General features: G+C 41.4%; 6 protein-coding genes across 8 annotated transcripts; 2 read left to right on the forward strand and 4 right to left on the reverse strand.

The window, feature by feature from the left end:
- Window positions 1-812: 812 nt before the first annotated feature.
- Window positions 813-4,940, forward strand: LOC119553699 (toll-like receptor 2 type-1). 2 transcript variants are annotated; one of them, XM_037864257.1, is made up of 6 exons: window positions 813-1,348; window positions 1,802-2,032; window positions 2,117-2,335; window positions 2,743-4,364; window positions 4,422-4,549; window positions 4,605-4,940. In XM_037864257.1, exons 1-6 carry the CDS (start codon window positions 1,060-1,062, stop codon window positions 4,831-4,833), a joined length of 2,718 nt encoding a protein of 905 aa, XP_037720185.1. In that variant the 5' UTR covers window positions 813-1,059; the 3' UTR covers window positions 4,834-4,940. The 2 variants fall into 2 exon arrangements, with proteins under 2 accessions (XP_037720185.1, XP_037720186.1); XM_037864258.1 differs by having other exon boundaries at window positions 1,288-1,348; window positions 1,843-2,032.
- A 442-nt stretch (window positions 4,941-5,382) lies between these two features.
- LOC119555176 (DNA primase large subunit) lies at window positions 5,383-7,117 on the forward strand. Its single transcript, XM_037866425.1, has one exon. It carries the CDS (start codon window positions 5,432-5,434, stop codon window positions 7,031-7,033), a length of 1,602 nt encoding a protein of 533 aa, XP_037722353.1. The 5' UTR covers window positions 5,383-5,431; the 3' UTR covers window positions 7,034-7,117.
- A 141-nt stretch (window positions 7,118-7,258) lies between these two features.
- On the reverse strand, window positions 7,259-8,572 carry LOC119555281 (vitellogenin-1). The gene is made up of 4 exons (XM_037866584.1): window positions 8,377-8,572; window positions 8,054-8,313; window positions 7,864-7,999; window positions 7,259-7,797 (listed from the first exon to the last, which is right to left on the reverse strand). Exons 1-4 carry the CDS (start codon window positions 8,570-8,572, stop codon window positions 7,259-7,261), a joined length of 1,131 nt encoding a protein of 376 aa, XP_037722512.1.
- Window positions 8,573-8,748: 176 nt separating this feature from the next.
- On the reverse strand, window positions 8,749-10,251 carry LOC119555118 (DNA/RNA-binding protein KIN17). The gene is made up of 2 exons (XM_037866342.1): window positions 9,200-10,251; window positions 8,749-9,137 (listed from the first exon to the last, which is right to left on the reverse strand). The coding sequence occupies exons 1-2, from the start codon at window positions 10,169-10,171 to the stop codon at window positions 8,937-8,939; spliced, it is 1,173 nt and encodes a 390-aa protein (XP_037722270.1). The 5' UTR covers window positions 10,172-10,251; the 3' UTR covers window positions 8,749-8,936.
- A 269-nt stretch (window positions 10,252-10,520) lies between these two features.
- Window positions 10,521-13,714, reverse strand: LOC119553315 (cysteine sulfinic acid decarboxylase). Its single transcript, XM_037863641.1, has 4 exons — window positions 13,407-13,714; window positions 12,471-12,658; window positions 10,797-11,772; window positions 10,521-10,730 (listed from the first exon to the last, which is right to left on the reverse strand). The coding sequence occupies exons 1-4, from the start codon at window positions 13,584-13,586 to the stop codon at window positions 10,542-10,544; spliced, it is 1,533 nt and encodes a 510-aa protein (XP_037719569.1). The 5' UTR covers window positions 13,587-13,714; the 3' UTR covers window positions 10,521-10,541.
- A 1,081-nt stretch (window positions 13,715-14,795) lies between these two features.
- LOC119553316 (eukaryotic peptide chain release factor subunit 1) lies at window positions 14,796-21,322 on the reverse strand. 2 transcript variants are annotated; one of them, XM_037863642.1, is made up of 8 exons: window positions 21,253-21,322; window positions 20,401-20,666; window positions 17,533-17,708; window positions 17,007-17,476; window positions 16,791-16,946; window positions 16,418-16,615; window positions 16,210-16,357; window positions 14,796-15,117 (listed from the first exon to the last, which is right to left on the reverse strand). In XM_037863642.1, exons 2-8 carry the CDS (start codon window positions 20,484-20,486, stop codon window positions 15,035-15,037), a joined length of 1,317 nt encoding a protein of 438 aa, XP_037719570.1. In that variant the 5' UTR covers window positions 20,487-20,666; window positions 21,253-21,322; the 3' UTR covers window positions 14,796-15,034. The 2 variants fall into 2 exon arrangements, with proteins under 2 accessions (XP_037719570.1, XP_037719572.1); XM_037863644.1 differs by lacking the exon at window positions 14,796-15,117 and adding an exon at window positions 15,413-16,036.
- Window positions 21,323-21,463: the final 141 nt, after the last annotated feature.

A 21,463-nucleotide genomic window follows, 5' to 3' on the forward strand; every position in this document is an offset into this window, starting at 1 on the left:
TATAGGTGATATAATCTTTTAAGAAATAAGGACATTTGCATTTTCGATCAGTTATTTAATGTTAGCTTATACCATTGAAATTAGGTTGCTCTATTAATAAACCTAAGTCTGTCTGCTGCATGCTGACTTGACAAAAAATTAGATTGAAGATTTAGGAGTCTTTAAAACCATATTTGAAGAGTCATTGAAAGGATTGTGTTATCAAAGGTAGATTAGTAATATCTAGAAGCGCTCTCGACCATTTACTATGTAAACGTTATGGATGACTACCGCTATCTTCCAATTCTCAATCAATATTTTTACGGGCAATAACCTACATATATGCCATGTCTGAAAGGGAATTGATACACTTAATTGCACATTTCGGTAGCAAGGTCTTTAGTGGTTAGTATTTCCTATCGGCGATCAACTGATAATCTAAGATTTGTCAAACGGTTTCTTATCAGTCTTGACTGGGCACAGTAAATCAACGCTTTTATATCAACAAACATTCCCAAGTGCTTGAGTGGTTCGAAAAGGCGTCTCACTTTAATTTGTGTGTTGGCCAAAAATAAACCGTTTTGTCTACGCTTGATGCAGAGCAGCGATCCCTTTGAAGTATGGGACTTATCACCATTTCCCGACGACGAGATAATTATCCGATAAGGAAATAGTGCGTGGGCGTGAGGCGGAACGCATTCTGCCACCGAAATAGCGATACGCTGATAGTCGCGGGCCATTCAAGGAAAGATATTGCCAAAATTGATAAGCCGTATCATGGCAGTATTGTATCGCTGCTACCAATAATATTCGGCTGACCATTAGCCAGGCTATTAATCTAGTCAGTCTTTTTCGGGAATCCAAGGCGAGTGCTTCGTTTAAGCGGTAAAAAAATACACAAAATGTTTAAAAAATTTCGGAATAACCAGTGAATACGAAAGTGATTTAACGCTACGAATACTAAAAAATTTACCAGTGATTATATAATTTCAATAGTACGCGATTATCTGAGCGATTGCGAAATCAAATCATATTTATAACACCATTTTGCAAGCAAAGCAAGTGCGCAATTAAGTGAAAATGTCCCCAAAATATTTATTGGACATGACTATATTGGTATCCCTGCTGATGGGAAGTGCTGTAAACATATCTTCCGAGCATTCGACTCTCAATGGGATAGAACCAGACTTATCAACTGCATCGAATGGGGAGGCCGATGAAGATAGTAAGGAAAGAGCTGATCTCAAGAACCTCATGCTGGAATACGAATCGGATAATGGCAATAGTTGTCTTTTGGATATGATTAAAGACGAAGTGATATGGTGGCTGTATCCCAATGGAACTCTGAAGGAATCAACAAAGAAACTCGGTAAGCCCATGGGCCCAATAAAAAATCGGTTAAGTGTTTAATTTTGATTGACCGTTGTTAACAGCAATCAAAGCGATATATTTCCACGCTTCCGTCAATTCGAATCGACTGCTGATAAAAGCTTTTTAGTGTTTAGTTAAGCCAATAGAATTGTTAACTATTAGTCTATTTCTTATCGGAAAAAGCTTTGTATAACTGGTGAATTAGGGGGGTGGATTTAACAAAGCTATTTGCTGTTATCAGGGTATTGGTCAAAATAGATTGCAATGAATGTTTATACGCGGTACTTGAGAAACCAAACCGGTATGCTCTACTGGAGTCTACAAGGACGCATGTCTATAGATTAAGTTAGTTCTATCATATCATTTGGTGTATCAAGAACATTCTTTACTCCTCAAGAATAGTTGCTACAAATAAAACTAATAGGTTTTAAATATAATTACTTATTTAAAGCAAGCTCAATGTATTTGGATCTATCGCATGGTAACCTGAAGGAGGACTCAGACTTGTTGCGTGAGGCGAAATCTGCTAGGAAGTTCTTCAGATGCAGAATAGAGGTTTTTTCGGCTGCCTTTAATACGCTGAGCACTGCTCCGTACAGAACCCTTTATTCCATGAAGGAATCCTTAAAGTTTCTGTCACTACGGGGAAACAATTTCGCTGATTTTTTACCAGACGCCGAAAGTAAGTTTAATGGTATTTGTTTCCTAGATCTAGAAATACGATGGCACCCATATTCTGATGGCCAGTTATCCTTCGCAATTTCAGCCTTTGGTCGGTTTATAAACGAAGCCCGCTCGGACGCAAGTAACACTACACCACACAAATGCGAAGAATTACTTGCACAAAATGCCACCGATCTTTACGATCGGGAGTGCTTTCTGTACTTTCAAAACAACACAAACACACACTCAATCACGACCGGTCTGAACTACTCATACTATATTCAGTTATTGAGAGATCGGTCTCATCACCACGGAAAGAAATGTAAGACAACTTAAAAGGACCTCCTCCTTATTTCAAATCTTAAGAATTTTTTATAATAATGATAAAAAATTGTATTTATTAGACACTTTCTTTTATTCCTGGCTTATAAATTGTTATTATCTTAAAAGAATTTATTTAAAAAAAATTAAGAGTTTTAGCAACCTTCACTCAAAATTTAGATTTAATGAAACTGAGGATGGGAGCCCTCTTAAACACAATTACACACATAACACATTATCTGGAAAAAAAAATGAATAGGGAATAACATACTTTTTAATACATTTTCCAATCTCTAATATATCACATTTTGTTTTTGAAAGTGTTCAGAATTAAAGAACCACATTTTCCTTTAGATATAATCTAAATAAAGTTTTCATTTTCCCTTTATATGTTCAATATCTCTCTAGCCCAATCCGTTGCCTGGGCGAATTTCCCAAATCTGTCCCGACTCGTGGAGCTGGACATCAGCAACTGCAGCATCGAGTTCGTGAGCAAGGAGGCGTTCCAGAACGTCAGCAGCCTGCGAAGGCTCTTCATGTCGGGCAACAAGATAATGACCATAAACCACGACACGTTCTACCACATCCAGGGAGTGCAGTATTTGGATCTGTCCTTCACCAACTTCCTGACCTACAGCTACCAACTGCAGTTGCCCACTCTTGAAATGGCCCTGAGTCTGATATACGGCCTGAAGATCCAGCAGAATGTATTTAAACTCCTTCCGGAACTAATCTACTTGGACCTATCCCACTCTAAGATGACCCGAAACAGTGCGGTGGCCTTCGCCCATCTGGGGGATAAGCTGAAATTCCTAAGTCTGTGCTACACCGCCATTCCCATGGTGAGCAGTGCCATCTTCAAAAACACGGTTCTGGAGGGCCTTGACTTGTCGGGGAATCCCTATCTATCCTACAACATTATAGAAGATGCTTTTGATAGCATTTCCGATACGCTGAAGTATTTGTATTTCGAGCGTTCTAACCTAAAGGGCTTGGAGTGGGCCAAATCGTTGAGGAAAGTCCAAGTCTTAAGTCTGGCGGGTAATAACATTAATACCCTGACTCCAGTCATGTTCCAGTCCCTAAAATCGCTAGAGATCCTCGATCTGAGTTCTAACCATGTTGGCAATTGGTATCGCAGTGTTTTTCACAATAACTCCGCCTTGAAGGTATTGAACCTGAGGAGTAATACCATCAATATGCTGTCCGATGAAATGCTGAAGGACTTCGAACGATTGGATTACCTAAGTCTGGGGGAAAACAATTTCATATGTGACTGTAATTTAAGAGCGGTGGTCGAGGTGGCAGCTTTCAATAATAAGGATGCGGAATGCTCCTACAGCCTGCTGAACTATAGCCAGAATTCGATTGGTAAAGACCTATTCACGGCTGCCGAATCCCTGAATATAGATCGTAAGCTCTGGCAGAGTCGCTTTCTTCCCTGGTTAAAGAAGAGTTACACCAACATAAGGGATTTTAATCTAGTAAATCATATAATCAAGCTGCGCTTCTCGTCCGACAATTATAAGGTGATCTCCAAATGCTCCTCAGCCTCCACATATCATAGGGAGGAATTCGAAGACGATCTCACCCTAAAGTTCCAGTTGCTCGACTATGAGGCAAGTCAATATTACTGCTTCAATAACACCGATCAACTCCAGGTGGATGAGCTCAACTGCCAGTTGCGAACGATGAGTGAGATTACGGAGGTATTGAACCGGGTGTCGAACACGGTGATCGCAGTGGTGGGCAGTATAGTTGGAGTCTGCATCCTGGGATTTATTATTTACCTGAAGCGATGGCACATTCACTACTATTACTCCTCCCTGAAGTCCGCTGCTCTTGTGTCCAGTGCCTCAAAGGAATCGGTGGATAACTTTACACACATATCTAAAAGGGATCCCAGCGCCGTCTACGATATCTTCATCAGCTACTGCCAAAACGATCGTCCCTGGGTGCTCAACGAACTATTGCCAAATGTTGAGGAAACTGGGGATGTATCCATATGTCTGCACGAACGAGATTTTCAGGTAAAATTATTTGAAAATCAAAAGTATTAATTGTAAGTAATCATATTTTATTTCCAGATTGGAGTGACTATTCTGGATAACATTATCTCCTGCATGGACCGTTCGTACTCCCTAATGCTGATCATATCCTCCAAGTTCCTGCTAAGCCACTGGTGCCAATTTGAAATGTATTTGGCCCAACATCGGTAAGGTCAACTTATACATACAAATCCTAATATTTTTAACATATTTCCCCAACAGCATCTTTGAGGTCAGCAAGGAGCATTTGATCCTGGTTTTCCTGGAGGATATTCCCCGAAGAAAGCGGCCAAAGACTCTGCAATATCTTATGGATGTGAAAACCTATATAAAGTGGCCGACTGGCAAAGGAGATGCGAGTCCCAAATTGGAGGAGAGGAAACTGTTTTGGAAGCGCTTGAGACGATCACTTGAGGTCATAGGCATTAGTTCCAGAGAGTTCAGTGCATAATATAAAATACCTAGAGTAAAATAATTTTAACTAAAAGAGTTCTAGTCAGATTTGGAAGTACCTGAAAAATAAATAGAACACTTCGTTGAACATTGATGAAGAAAAAAGTTCCCACACAATAAATAAATACAGTTAAGTAGGTAATAAACATAAATATATCTTTAAAAGTATAACCTATTATGTTTTTGTCAACTGGTAAAATTATGTAAGTATTTTATACTAAGACTTATAATTATTTGAATAAAATTTAAAAAGCGATGCATCCAATGACCTTTTTCATAATATAATTTTGGGACAAGGTTTAACGGTTTCCAAAAGGAGAAATTCTGAGAGATATTTAATTTTAAAATACAAATATCCATTGGCTGAAAAAAACGACAAGCAACTTCTAATTAGCGGTTGAGCCAAAAAATGGTTAGTTGAGATACAATTTCAAAACGTAAAGTATGTATATTTATAAAATGTATCTACATCTATCGATAACGATTTGCAAAACTATCGGTAGAGAAGCCAACAGCTGATCTTGTCCATACGTATTTTGCGCGCCAAAACAACAAAACGACATTAAACAAATTTCAATTTACGCTATCGCCGCACCATGGAATTCCGTTTAAAGAAACGTCAGCGAACCGAGGTCAAGGTGGAGGTGGTCAGCCTGGAGACCAAGTATCCGCACAATGTGATGATGTACCACTTCCCGCCGACGGACGATGTACACATCGAGGAGTTCGAGGAGCTGGCCCTGGAGCGCCTGCGCCTTCTTCGCGTCCTCGACCGCGCCAGTACCCGTAATCTGCGCCTGCTCTCCGACGAGTGGAAGGAGTACGTGAGTGCGGAACTAACCCGCGAGGGACTGCGCAGCTACCTGAGGCTTTGCTCCGCCGGCGGAGGAACCAAACACGAGGCGGACATCCAGACCCGCCGGCGGGACTACCTCTCCCACTTCATCCTCCGGCTGGCCTACTGCCGCTCCGACGACCTCACACGCTGGTTCGTGGCCCGCGAAATGGAGCTCTTCCGGTACAAGTTTGCCGCTCTCAGCAGCTCCGAGGTGAAGCAGTTCCTTGAGGCCAACAACTTTGAAATCCATCCCCTTACGGAGGACCAGAAGGACGAGGTCAAGGATGGCCTGTACGAGAGCACGGCGGGCCAAAGTGTGGCCAAGATCGAGCTGTTGGACTTCTACAAGGTGCCCTTCACCCAGGTGCTGGATTTGGTGCGGGGTCGTCGCTGCTACCTGAAGGCAGGCTTCGCCTATGTAAACACCCACGATCTGGTGTCCATAGTGGGCACTCGGATGCAGGACGAGATCGAGCAGGGCCTGCAGGCCGCCAAGGGTCTGGTAGAGGAAGTCGAAGGCGACGAGCGCATCTCTCGCATGCTGAAGGCCCTGCACAACTCTTACACCGGCAAGGATTACACCGTGTGTCGGGATGCAGCCATACCCATCGAATCCCTTGACCAGCTCTCCAAGACCTCAATGCCTTTGTGCATGCGCATGTGCCATGAGCACATTCGCGCCCAACATCACATGAAACACGGCGGCCGAATGCAGTACGGCCTGTTTCTCAAGGGCATCGGCGTAACACTAGAGGATTCGCTGCGCTTCTGGCGCGAAGAGTTTACCAAGAAAATGGATGCCGACAAGTTTGCGCGGAGTTACGAGTACAACATCTATCACAACTACGGAAAGAAAGGCTCCATGGTCAACTACACACCGTACTCCTGCGCGAAGATCATCAAGGACATGGCAGCTCCGGGTGATTGCCATGGTTGTCCGTATAAGTACATGGATCAGGGCTCTTTGAAAACCAAACTCTCCTCCTATGGCCTGTCCGCCAGCGCCGTCGATGAGGTGATGTTCTTCGTGTCCCGCGGTCACTATCAAATCGGCTGTGGCAAGTACTTCCAGCTCACCCACAACGCCTCTGTGGAGCCGACCATCAACCATCCGAACAACTATTTCGAAGAGAGCCAGATAACGATGGGAAACCGGCAGAAACGCACCAATGGACCAGCTCCACCCAAGGCAAGAATGCGGCCTGATATCAAGGGCTGTGGGGATCGTTCTATGCTGATGGGCGATGACGACGACGAGTTGTGGCGGATTGCAGAAACCCAGGAGCGCGTCATGCAGAGCCAAAAGGACATCTCAGAGGCCTTCAATGACGACCTAGATCTTACGCAAATCGATTACTAATCGTTGTATAAACTAAAATAGGTATAATATAAGTGCAGATAATAAGAAAAATATATTTGAAATGCAAAAAACATTTTCTTTTAATATGATCATACAAAGTTTGTAAATCGAATTATAAACATAAGTTATAATATAATTCATTTTGTAGAACATTAATAATATTAGCTGGCCTATTTACAAAAATTTTATTGATATTACTTAATGTATAAATCTTAAGTCTGATGCTCACTCCTGACACAAATAGCAAGTCCTTAATTTAGGATCAATAGTTTGCTTCGAGTTCCTGCCATAAGGAGGCCAGCTGTTAACTTCCACATAGTACATTCCCCTAGCTTGGGGAGTCATTTTATAGCCCATTGGGGAAACTATACCAGCAGAACAGTCCCGCCTTTTTAGATTCTCCCAGGAAGCACACTTGGTTCCCATGAAATTCTTCCCCTGGCGAGGATATGCACTCTCTGCAAAATACTCCACTGCTCTGGTATGTGAGCAAGAGATGGTCAGGCAGCCGGGCTGAATGGCATGTGCTCCGCCCGGATAGAAATCAACATCCCCCAGTGGGCCACGTTTGGCCAAAATGCCAATGTTGGTGTGGATGATGTCCACCAGCTTGGCATCGCCGCGCGTCAAGCCCGGCAAGATGTTCTCCCGCCTGAAACAGGGTTTGGCCGGATCTAGGCCAGTTATCCTGGGTATTAGCTTTCCAGTAAGACGTTTAAATGTCCGACCAGCAGTGCCCATGATGTGAGCTCCCAGGGAATGTCCTATACGGAACAAAAAATTATACTTCACATAACTGAATCGGCTTCTTGGTGTTTTTTCTAACTTGCCAATCAAGTGGATGTTTCTAAGTGGGGTCAGCTCTATAAGATGGGTCAGACCCACGCCAATGTGCTCGCCAATTAAATCCGTGTTCAGGGCCGACCAGGAGTACAAGGTGTCCACATAGTCAGCAGCATCCACAATCTGGGAAAGAAATGATTTAGAACGGAAATTCCAATTCGGTTTCATATAACGAACAACAAAATTCACATCGCCACGACACATGAAAGCCTTGGAGATCATCGAAATGGCGGAGGATTCGTTCACGGTGTTGGTCCATCCGGTGGCCAAGATAACCACCTTTCGTCCTTTGCTGAATCTCGAGTGCCTCCAAAGCTTCGAGGCCTCCAGCAGAGGAACACTATAGTTCTGGCACGGAGTCATGTACTGAAAATTCATTTTCTTTATATCTGGAGTGATTTGCGGAGGCACTTTGTCCATAAAAAGAGTGGAGGAACCTGGATAAATAAAAATATTACTTTATAATATTTTACATATTTAAAATTAAATATTATCCTTACACAAAACATCGATTGCACTGGCAGCCAGTTCGAGGGGACCGGCTGTTAGAATGTTTGCCTTGATGGTAACAATGTCGCTCAAAAGCCGAGGCACTGCATTCCACCAGCTTCTTGTTGTGCTGGCCTCAGCATATTCAGCAGTATTTCCAGATGCTCCAAAGCGTAAGAGTATAATAATGAGACACAGAATCCGCATATCGCGAACATGCACTTTACCACACCGAAGCTGGAACTAGTTTAATTTTGCAAGTATGGGAATTATCGCCAGTCAATCAGGCTTTGTTTGGGGGTTTTATTGTTCCCAATATGAATCCAAAAATATTGTTTGCATACCTACTTGAGTACTCCGAGTAAATGAGAGCGTTCTAGATATTCATTTAAAAGTCATGTTTAATTAACCTAAATGCTAGGCGGGCCAAGTTTAAGTAACGAAGTTTAGTTCGCCACCAGCCTTTCTCTGGTTAAAAACAATCTAGTCACCAGTATCGTAATTTTCTGTTTGTACAATCAAATAGCTTAGTAGAGTTAAATCTATATATCCTAAGTTTAGGAAAGTGAAACTATGCACCAGACAATTTAGATATGTCTTCGTACTGAACATTATCCACAATTCGTCCTTTTAGGGGACCATGCAATATCTCCACGCTGACTGAGTATTTTCGCTCGTTCAGTTTCCTTAGCAGAGCTTCAGATCCTCGGTAAGCGCCATTAACCACCATAACAGGTTTGTCCAAGGCGGGAATCACAGTCTCCAAGTGAGCCTAGAAATGAAATAATTGGGTTAGTATTGTACCATAATAATACAACATTTATTGTGGCTCACCTGGTCTACTTTCACCTTTTCCCCCGTGTCCAAGAACTTAATTTTAGCTTGGTACTTGTCAATTACTTCTTGGACAACCGCTTTCTGCTTGAAGAACTTGTCGCCCATGGATTTGGAAATGAACTTCACCACAATGTTCTTGTGCAGCCAGTAGTCCTTGCGGTTGTCGCGCTCCTTTTTGGCCTCCTCCTGCTTGATGATCTCGTCCAGTGCTGACCGTGGTTGGCTGTCTCCAGCCACGGATTTGGGTTTTTTGAAGACTTTTTCGTCTACTTCAGAGGCAGGTCTTTTGGTTAGAGCGGATTTGCCCAGGATCGTGTCCGGCTGGAACTTCTTTTCCAGGCGAATGTCCAATTTCAGAGGTTCGTTCTCCTCGCGCTTAAGTTCGGTGAATTTCTCCTGTCCCTCATCCTCGTCGCCGTCTTTCGCCTTTGCCTTCTTGATTTGCTGTTCGATAAAGTCAGCCATCCGCTCCTCGTCGTCCTTCTCCATCTTTTCCTTGCGATCGGCCTTCGCCTGCCGCTCCATGGCCTCCGGACTGCGATCGATGTAGGAGACGAACCAGCCCTTCTCCGTCTCGTCCGCTATCACCTGGCCCGTCCGCCCCAGCCACTTGACGTAGTCGGAGAGGGTGAGCCAGCGAGTGGCGTTCATGTGGATGTGCTCCTTGTGGGCGATGTACTCCTGGTAGATCTTGTTGGCACTGGTTCTCTTAGTGCCGAACCGTCGGCGCAGCAACTCCATGTAGCCGTCGGAGAACTCCTTGCTGAAGCTGTGCAGGAACTTGCCGGGGGAATCGGCAAAGAGGAGCAACTGGCGCTGGTGGGACTCGCTCATGGTGTGGCACTTGAAGCCATTCTCGTCGCGGCACTGCTTCTCGCACATCTGGCAGTACCAGCGCAGCTTCTGCAGGCCCTTCGACTTCATCTTGTTGGCCAGGTACTTGGGCGTACCCACCTCCGCGCGACCCATGTTGATTCCTTTTTATTCCTCCGCTTTTCCAACAATTTCGCAACAAAAAACACGATTTGTTTTGATTGTGAGACCGTGCTGGGGTTTTTATAAAACACCGATACTTTCTTTTATCGATAGCGATTGGTGTGGCCAGGCGATATAAATTGATAACGGTTGATATACTTTTATTTGAAATGTTCAAAAAACGTTTTTTAAGATAATGCAAATATTAGATTTGTAATGCATTTTTAAGGATACCACAACGTAAGAACTTTCGACATCAAGTATAAAATCCCAGGAACTGATAAATAAAAAAGGTTAACAACTTTTAAGTTTCGTAAATGTATTTTTATATATTTTCAATTTATTTTTAAACTATCAATTTGTATTAAACAACAATTTTCTCGCCGAGTCTCTCAACTTCATCCAATATAAAATCCAACTCTTCGCTTTTTAGGACGGGAAAACAAGTGAAGACCATGCGGAAAAAGTTACCCAGATTAAGCGCCTTTAGAGGGGAGTAGCCAATCATCAGAGTGCCACTGTGGGCCATCTGCTCTTTAATCTTAGGAGCCACCTATATAATAAGCCAGAAAAATAATGTGTAAACATAAGTTCTTGTTGGGACAATATGTTTACTTACAGTATAGAGACGACTCCACCATTCCGGCGTTTCCTTCTCGCTGGACACCCGCATTGATTTTGGAATAAACCAAAAGCAGACATTGGAGTACTCGTGCTTTTGCAGTACCAGCCTAAAGCGATCTCCGCGCTGTCGCAGCTTATCCTCCAGTAACCTGGCCATATCGATGGCATGGTCCACCAGGAGACCGTACTTCCCGTATCCTCGGGCTTTTAGCATCAGCCAGAACTTGAAGGCGTCTATCTTTCGGCCGCACTGGACACTCTTGTTGCCCGTGTCGTAGGACACATCGTAGAACTTGTCCTGTTGGAAGAGGTAATGCACCTCGGTGCTATTGCATCTCTCCAGGAGGCGTCCCGATTCCCGGGTTAGGAACAGCGAACACTGTAAGGGAGCACCGATGGTCTTATGTGGATTCCAGGCAAAGGAGTTGGCTCGCTCAAGGCCAGCGATTAGGGATCTGTTCTTTGTGGAGAGCAGCGAAGACCCTCCCAAGCAGGCGTCCACATGGAGCCACAGACCATGGCGCTCTGCCACATCTGCTGCACCGTTTATGTCATCGAAGGCACCCAGTACAGTGGTACCTGCCGTGCAGTTGACAAAGAACGGCTGGCCACCACGCGCTTTTGCCTCCGTGATCTTCGCCTCCAGGTCGTCCAGTCGCATCTGACCCCGCTCGTTGGTCCTCACCGACACACAGTTATCGCTGCCCAATCCCAGCCAATTGGCCGCCTTCACAAAGCTATAGTGGGATTCGTCTGAGGTGAACAGCACCAGGGGTCGCATCCCAAACATTCCGGAGGTCTTCACCTCGGGAGCGATCTTATAGCGGGCCAAAACCAGCCCGTACATGTTGGAGGTGGAACCTCCGGGCGCGAAGATGCCATCGCCATCCTTATATCCTGCCAGCTGGCATATTGTGGAAATTATTTCAGTTTCAATCAGGCTGAACACGGGTGCTACTTCATAAGTGTATCTGCAGGAGAAATTCGGATATATATTTATCATTTATTTTATGGTAAACGGCATATAAGAAGTTAGGTTTTGTATTATTACATTCCTAAAAAGAATTTAATTTAAATCAGCAACTAGAAATCAATTTCCCTGGTCAATGTATTTACCTTTTATACCCATTATATAATTTAATAGTAAAACACTATAATAATACAAAAGAAAGTAATAAGTTTATCAAGGGTTCCATCTTAGTAACATCTGCTACTCAGAGGGTTACAATATAATAGAAAGTACTTTTTAATGTACATTACATTAACACAATTATCTGAACGTTGAACTCAGCAAACACTTGTAGATTGCAATAAAAGATGCTAGCGGCGGTCGGTCATATAGACAAACATATATACAGGAAAATGCTGCATTATCAGCGACTAGAGATCATTGTCTTTAGTAAATGTATTTACCTTTCATACCCATTATCAGCAACTATAAATAATTAATTTACGACATTGATTAAATATTAAAATTGTAAAACACTACAATAATTTTCATCTTAGTTACATCTTCTACTCATAGGGTTATAATATAATAATAATTAGTACATTACATTAACACAGTTATCTGTACGTTGAACCTAGCACTTGTAGATTGCAATAAAAGATGCTAGCTGCTGTCGGTCATATAGACAAACATATATACGGGAAAATGCTGCAGACTTACGCGCTGCCGTTCATGGCCTCGGTGATCAGAGCTCCTGCCAATCCGAATGGGTCAAGCTGCCCGAAGAGCTGATTGTGGAAGCGCCCGTGCGATGTTTTCACGGAGTAATGGATCACCTGCTGACACAGCTCCTCGATTTCAGCGAGCGTGCACTTCTCCGTCTCCCGGACTTTTAGATTAATCAGTTCCTGGGAATAAATATTCAAAAGAATGTAAAACAGATAACCTCTGAAATGCTAGCTATAAAAAAGGGTTCAAGTTTTAGAAACCTTTTTGAACTGGTAAAGAATTTTTTGGAAATCTATAACCTAGCAACGAGTACAAGGACTTTACGGTATCAGATACTCTATAAACAGGTGGTCCCTTGACTTTTTGAAGTGTTTAATCTTAAAGAGGGTTAATAAATTTTTTCCCCGTTTCCTTTTTGTATACAAAATTTTTAAAAACCTTTTTCCAAAGAATTATGGGTGTAATACTGGTCCAGATATTGCTCCTATACAATTTGATCAATCTAGCCAATAATCACAAAGACTTAATGTTATCAAATACTACCGCTTAAGTGTGCTCAATCAACTAATACTTTTATCAATTAATTTCATTCAAATAGATTTGGTCTAGCACAATGTCTACATCACAATTATTTTGAACAGATGCCAGAGTCACATTTTTGAATTTAACACTTTGCTTTAATCATTCTACGGTTGTTATCTCAATCTAGCAATAATCATAAAGACCTAACGGAATTAGATGTTTCAGTTTAAGTGTGCTCAATCAAATCATACTTTTATCAATAAAATTCATTCAAATAGATCTGGTCTAGCACAATTATTTTTACCAGCTGCCAGGGCAAAATTTTGAATTTAACACTTTATTATAATCAGTCTATGGTTGTTATCTCCAGATCGGTAGACGCCGGCGAGTCTATCGTTCACTAACCTTAAGTTTGTCTGGCTGCAAAAACGGAACTATCTTCTGTTCGGTCCATTTCTGGGGATCCACGCAGAAGGTATCGTCCTTTTGGAGCAGACTGAAGACGTTTTCCAGGATTTTCCAGTCGTCCATGAGGCCATCGCGAATCTGATTAACAGTCTCTGTCCGATCCAATGGGGCTGCCATAATCTTGCTCGAAGTGTTCGTATCTCACGTCTGAATTGGCCACTAAAAAACCGATTATTTTGTGGTTTCCAGAACAGAACCTTCGTCGCCGACGTTTCAACTGTAAGTGCCTCGAGTGACTGCAGCCGATTGTGTTTAAACGTTCTCTTGATCAAATTTCCATTAAGTTGTATACCCTGCTCACAATCAAAATAATTGAAATTACAATCGGGGCTGTAAATATACTCATACCAGAGTACACTTGTGGGCTTTAGAGTGAACCTTATTTTATTTAAATCGTATTTTTCCAACATAATTGGTCAGTATTACACACTAATTGTGTTAGTTTTCCATGCAAAATATATATAAACAAATACTTTTTATTTAACTCAGCATTCTTTAAGCAATAAAATTGATCAAAATGAAAGTACCTTCAAACGAAAAGTTGCGCTTATTAATTAACCCATTCTTACTTATAAAGCTAATATTATCAAATGAAGAAAAATTGAATAGTTACCCTATCGACTTAATAAGTTTATCGTTCACAGTGCATGCCAAAAGCAAACTTGGCCAACCCAACTGTTGCTGTTGCATATTTAATTACATACAGTCAGACCTCGCTAAGTTAAACTTCTAAGTTATTTTTAAAGTCAGGGTAATATTGTTTTATCAGTTTCTCTGGTAGAGAAGGTGAACTGTAAGGTTTTTTTTACTTACATATGTCTATTCAAACGAGTACAGGTACTTGCATGTAAGTGTGATTTAGAAACAAGTTTTAACTTACCAAATGGATCTATCCAAATTCCTAAATGCAAATCGCTTATAAAACAAATGATGTTTGTATTTGTGCCCGTACACGTATAAACGTCAACTAATCTGTTCGGAATCTCGTAATAAACTGTTTCCAAGTATGCCTGCAAATAGAAAGTAAGAAATGTCATGCCCATTTCCCTTTACTTTCAACCGCACTTTCATTGTGATACTCGTAGTAATACAAAAAGTGGCTACCAGCATTTTCAGCAGTCTATGTAATGTTATCCAAAAGATACCGGACGTCCGAAATGTATCTCGGGTGAATTCATATCAATACTTTAAATGGGCAATATAGAATGATTATTACTTTTTCCGTATCTTTTCAGTTATAGCGAGCTATATATATTCAGTTATGAATTATATCAATTATATTACATGTTTGACCAACCAGCCCTAAAAAATTTGTTCAACTTATGGTTTTTTCACGTAAAACGGTATCATTTTAATATGTTTTCCTCGATTTAACATTATATCGTTTGTATTTATATGCATTAATTTAAATTTTTACTTTTTTCGCCAACAACGTTAAAATGGAAGAAGGTATGTGTGTTTTTCGTATTATAAAATATTCTATTTGATTTTCCTGGTTTTATGTAGTTGCAGTTTTCACTTTGCGGTCGACGGTAGTTGCAAATTCAATTCTACAGAAACATTTTCTAGTAATCATCTAGGTCGAAGCAGTCATTGTCCAATTCATCGAGCTGCATACTCTGGAAGTCCACCTTGTAGCGTAAGATACCTGAGAAAGCACAATTTAAATAAATTATAATAAAATAAACAAACGAAAAAAGACTTGGGGAACAAAAGCAGATATTGAAAAAATGAAAAGGAAAAACAAGAGGCTCAACACAAATAATTCAAATACAAGATAATACATTACAGCTCTCATCCCCTTTGACAAAATATATATATTATTCATTTACTAATTGATAAATAGCACATGAAGCCCGTGTTTTATTTTCGCGATTGAATATAAACGGATATTCATCCTCATTATGTGTGGTGTTTTATTTCTGGTTTAATTTTTATTACAATTTTATGGATTAGATTTGTATACTTTCTTATAACACTCGGTTGTAATTTGAATAGGGGAAAATGCAGATACGTTCGAAACTCTTCCAGCTAATAGTGGCATGTTCACCGTAGATCATATGCTTCCTAAAACCGCAGTCGCAAAATCCGAACCAGGTGAACAGAGAATGGGCTAATATCTCTTTTACATGACAATTGAAATACGAATTACGAATACGAAATACGAATTTAATTTGTTGCTTAAAAGTAATCTCGCACTCGGTTCCGCTTGGTGCACGACGATTGATTTAAAAATTTGGTAAAACGTATATAGGTACATATCTAGATACACGCTGATCTGATCGACAAGGAAATGCACCATCCGACTGATGAGGGACCCTATTGGTGATAAATATTGAACGACTACGCTGAACATAGGTAAAACTATGTGGCAAGTAAATTGGTTCCTAATCAATTTGAACGTTTTGCTTTACGAGGTTTCCCAAAAAGTACTGGTTTATTATGTATGTAACGCATAACCGAGACCCGTTCGCAGCCCCACCCGGCTTAATAGTCATCGAGATCGACATCCTCCAGCGGCTCGTCGGCCTGTAGGGATTGGAAATCTACTTTATAGCGCAATATGCCTACATATCGAATTGTGGCAACATTTTTTTGAGTATACATTTACAATATAGCGTTGACGACCGTGTGAAAGCAGCATGAGGAAAGAGGAATAGAAATAGTTGCAGCATTTGTTTGGAATAGTATCGATCTACCACTAGCGAGCTAACATTTTGGGTAAAACTTGAAAACTTACCGCCGATTCCGCCGAAACCTCGCACGAACTGACTTCCCTCCTGGGACTTGTCCGTGATAATCTCCAGTGTGGCTCCGAACATTTTATAGTTGTTTGCAAGCCATTCCAGCAGCGGCTGAGACTCAATCAGCTCCATTTCTACCCCGCTCTATTGGATTGGAGTACGTATTAGCATTTATTAATGGCCCATTGCACATTTAGTACCCACCTCCTTGTCAGTGAAGTGCGATTTGTCCTTTTCCTGCTCCGGCGTCAAATGTAATACTGTCGTTGACGTCGAGTTGGCATGATTCTTGAGAACATAACGTTGAATATCCAGGTTCTCCCAGCAAATAAGAGTCTCCACAGAGCCAAGTTCCAGTGCCCGCAAAGTATCCTCCACTCCAAAACAGTATTTGCCAGTATCCTATTAAAAATTTGAGGTTTTTGATTTAGTAAAAACTATAAAATAATCCTATTTGGTCTTATATATTAGAGCATTTTGTTTGAATATATTCATTAGACTATTCTTTTATCTTTTATTATAATATGTTTTATGTAATCTATTTCTAACCTCTAAAGCAAATGCTTTGTCAACACACCTGAGAAATTTCATCAAAGTAACGGCCGATGAGTTTCTTCTCCTGTATGAATTTCACGTTCTGCAACGATTCGGCTGCCAATTCAATGGCCTGGTTAAAACCGTTTTCGCCGCCATAAGACACGTCCACCAGCTTAATAACTTTTGTTTGCAAACGCTGAAAGGGAAGTACAAGTTCAAGTTACAGAGAAAACGGATGTCAAGCTAGAAAACTTACAGGATCGAACATATCGGACTGACTGAGCTCCGTCTTGAAGTCCGCACTACCGGCCAAAATGAGTCCGGCAATGTTGGGCTTGTCGTTAGTGATGAAGAGCTGGGTGGCCACCTCAGCGACCTTTCGCACATAGTTGTGGCGCTTCTCCATACGCAGACGGGCAAAACGAAGGGCGGACTGACCACCACGTCCGTGCTTCTTCGGCAGATCGACGGTGAACTTGTGGAGGACCTCGCGGGTGTTGCCCTGAAGGGTTCCGAACAGCGCTCCATTACCGTCCATCACGATGAATCCGAATTTGTTGTCGTCGGCGAGCAGGGCAGTGAGGGCCTCCGTGTGGAACTTGTTGTCGCAAAGGTACAGCGACGTGTTGATGGGCTTGAATGGCTCGAAGTCTATGTTCACCTTCTTCTCCTTGCCCTCCTCTGTGACAATGGTGCCGCAGTAGATGACCAAACCGTTGGGAGGCACTGAAATCGAGCAGGGATTAGGTATTTAGGATCTCCAAGGAGTGTGTAAAACTCACCTTTGGTGTATAATTTGAGTCTGTGCTGTACCGACGTAATGGCACCGAGGACGGACAGGCGGTTTACCCGGGACTTAATGTTCGAGGCCGTTCCAAACTCATCGGCCAACATTTTGCTGACGCGCGAGATTTGATCTTTTGGCGGAATAATCAAAGAAATCATGCTGGTGCCATTGCTGAAAAAAGCAAAACAAGGGGAGAAAGTTAGACGTGGAAATGGCAAAGATAATAGGGTATTTTTCTGCCATAGCAACAGTGCACGACAAATTGATATTCACACGTCGGTTACACGGAATACCAACCTACTTAAATTTTGCAAATAGACCTTGAAATTCTGTCACAAGCGAAAAAATCTTTACATGGCTTAGCATTCAGGTTGAGTAATTATATGGGAATTAATATGTTTTAAGGGTTGAACAGTTTCGCTTACTCTATATTTCAGTTTTTTATTTCTTTCAGATAGTGAGTTTTTCTTATCAAAGCTATGGATTTTAATTTCCCTCTGAGTAATTATCCTCCTAAATAAAAAATATATATATATGCTATTATAAAATAAATAGATATGCTATTATTTTTACACTATCAAAAAAATTGGTATTTCAACAAAGTTAGGCATACTTCCTTTACAAAGTTAATAACACCAGTTTACAAAAAAAAATTGATGAAATACGCACTTCAGGAAACCTTTGTTTTCCGGTAAGATACATCTCCCTGATTAAGAAAAGGGCATTTAAAATTTTTTCTATGGTACCAATTTTTTTTAAAGTGTAAAAAACGTTTTTCGCACTTTTTTATTTTTTAACTCGAGTTGTGATAAACCGAATTCGGTCATTAAAGACTCATTTTACAGGTAATGGAATGCCCTTTAACTTTCTTGTACACATCGTTGAGTTCCATTCATTAGTTTAGAAGCTACACTTCGTCAAAGTTGAAAAAGTTGGAAAAAATGCAAAAACGCTGGCATAAATTGCTTCTTTAAAAATACACGCCTAAAAACCGAAATTAGTTTTATGTTGTTTTCTTAAAGGCTGAACTTTAACGGAGAATATAAGCCATTGATCACGACAATCCGTTGGTAAATCGATTTTTTACAGATTTTTAAACGTATATACCCAAGTTCAGTGTTCGGGAGCAGCGGCCGTTAAACATTATTTTAAATTTTCAGTGTTGGGGAACGTAAGATTTTGGTGCAAGTTGTAGTGCATAACGTCAGTTTCCTTGCTAATTTCTTGCTAAAAATATATGAAAATGATTTCCTTGTAACTGCAATCGCATCCTTTTTAGCTTGCCCAGCACTAATAGCAAAGAAACTGACGTTATGCATAACTACTTGCACCAAAATCTTACGTTCCCCAACACTGAAAATTTAAAATAATGTTTAACGGCCGCTGCTCCCGAACACTGAACTTGGGTATATACGTTTAAAAATCTGTAAAAAATCGATTTACCAACGGATTGTCGTGATCAATGGCTTATATTCTCCGTTAAAGTTCAGCCTTTAAGAAAACAACATAAAACTAATTTCGGTTTTTAGGCGTGTATTTTTAAAGAAGCAATTTATGCCAGCGTTTTTGCATTTTTTCCAACTTTTTCAACTTTGACGAAGTGTAGCTTCTAAACTAATGAATGGAACTCAACGATGTGTACAAGAAAGTTAAAGGGCATTCCATTACCTGTAAAATGAGTCTTTAATGACCGAATTCGGTTTATCACAACTCGAGTTAAAAAATAAAAAAGTGCGAAAAACGTTTTTTACACTTTAAAAAAAATTGGTACCATAGAAAAAATTTTAAATGCCCTTTTCTTAATCAGGGAGATGTATCTTACCGGAAAACAAAAGTTTCCTGAAGTGCGTATTTCATCAATTTTTTTTTGTAAACTGGTGTAATAAGTAGGCCGTGTTATAATTTGTACACCCTTGCCGAAGGTGTTATAACTTAGAAGACATTCTCAAACAAATTATTTTTTAAAATTAGTATAGAATTTTTTTTTAGGTTTTTTTCTGTAACGTACTCTTAAGTTTATATGAACGATATGTTTTAAAGTTTCGTTATCTATGCAAAGGGGTATAACAACTTCGACTGACTGCTTTTACTTTTAATACGCGACAAAGAAATAGGAACAAAAACATGGAATTTAAAAATATATATTGCATTTGAATGAAAACCAATGTGAGAACCTAGATAACTGTACTCAGCAAATTCCAATTGGCAAGGGTGGCAAAATCCAGTTGGCAGCTGTATTATGTTGGCCCCAACTGTGGCGTATGTTGACAACAAGATATATATGCATATATATATACTTATGTTCCTGCGGGGGTCACTCTATTCGCTGACCTTGTTACCCACTCTGAAGCGGAGTAAAGCGGTAAGGACCGGGTCGAGAGAGGGAGCGAGATGGGGCGAAGGCGGTTGGTGGAAAGTGTGAGAGTGAGAGCGGAGGGGGGAACGGCAACAAAGCTTGGCCCATTTCGGGGCACACACATACACATACGCACACGCACAACGGCCACGAGGCGCATTACTCACTCCCTCTCCCTCTCTCTCGCTCTACGGCTCTCTCAAACACTCAATCAGTCTAGTTTGAACTGATAAAAACCCGACAAAAACGTGTTGCTCGTATGCAAAAAATTAAGAGAGGGCGGAAGAGAGAGGGATCGTGCGGAGATTGGAGACAATGCAAAGGAGAGTCGAGTCGCTCGGCAACAACAAGACAAGGAAAGGTGGTTGTACTCGCTGCTCCCCGCGTCCCCACCCACACTACGCCCACTTCCACCCCTGTTGTTGTTTTTGCGTTGTGTATACCCCACGCACGTACACAAAAGAGGTGGGGAATCGGAATAACAAGGATATTATCCACAACACTCACCCACGGGCCATTTCCAAGCTCTTGATGAGCTTCTTGATTTTCCAGATCTCGACATTGCGATCGGCAGACGTTTCCTCGCCAGACATTTTGCTCGTTGCTTGTTTTATTTACCCTTCCTCTCCCGGAGAGCGTGCGTGTGTGTGCGTAAGGCTGTGTGGGATGGGGATTGAGAATTTGGGCTCCTGAATCCTTCACTTGGCTTCTCTGCTCTGCTGGTCGTATTCACATACACGTTCTTCCTTTTAACGTGGCTGGCGATGAATACACTGCAACGATTAAAAAACGTTTAAAATAAAACACACACACACACATGCACAGTTAATGCGCCGAACATGGACAGGGGCGATGGGGGGAAAAGCTAAGATGAGAGAGAGAGGAGTGGAAGGTACAAGCAGAGCGCGAGCACCGTAATTGCATACTACTTTGTTCGCTCCCCCCTTCTCTAACACTCGCTGGCCAACTGGAAAACCCTCCAAACGGATTTGAAAACAGTTCGAAACTAAAAGTAATTTTGGCATAAAAGGGCCGCACTTTTGTTGTGAACGAAAGTCGAAACTCGGTTATTTCATTATTTCACTCTAACCGTTAAGCTTTCGGGGGCGAGCGAGAGAGCGAACGCAAAAAATTGGCAGCAACGAGAGGGGGAGCGAGCGAGCGAGAGAGAGCGAGTGCTCCAAAGGTGACGTTGACACAATCGCGTGCCATGGCCAAAATGTCACCGAATTGGCTTGTTTCAAAACGTTCGCTTGGCCAACTGAATGCACTTATTATGCTGCTCGCTGTCTGCTTGCAATTTCACAATCCGGGCTTGGTTACAATTGGCGAAAACATCTGCATAAATTTTTCACATACAACGTGCACAGAGCTCAAAAAATAGAGGTGGGGAAAATTCGATGACACTATCGATATTTCAAAAGTTTAGAGATATCGGTTGGGACTATCGTTTGTGTTAGAGAAAAGACTACCGATTGTCGCTAGAGCTTAAAAACTAACTGGTACTGCTTAAATAACTTAAAATAATTGTTAACTTAATGTATGTGTGCAATTTAAAAATTATTTCCAC

This window comes from Drosophila subpulchrella, chromosome 3L (genome assembly GCF_014743375.2).
Source record: "Drosophila subpulchrella strain 33 F10 #4 breed RU33 chromosome 3L, RU_Dsub_v1.1 Primary Assembly, whole genome shotgun sequence".
Lineage (NCBI taxonomy): Eukaryota > Metazoa > Arthropoda > Insecta > Diptera > Drosophilidae > Drosophila > Drosophila subpulchrella.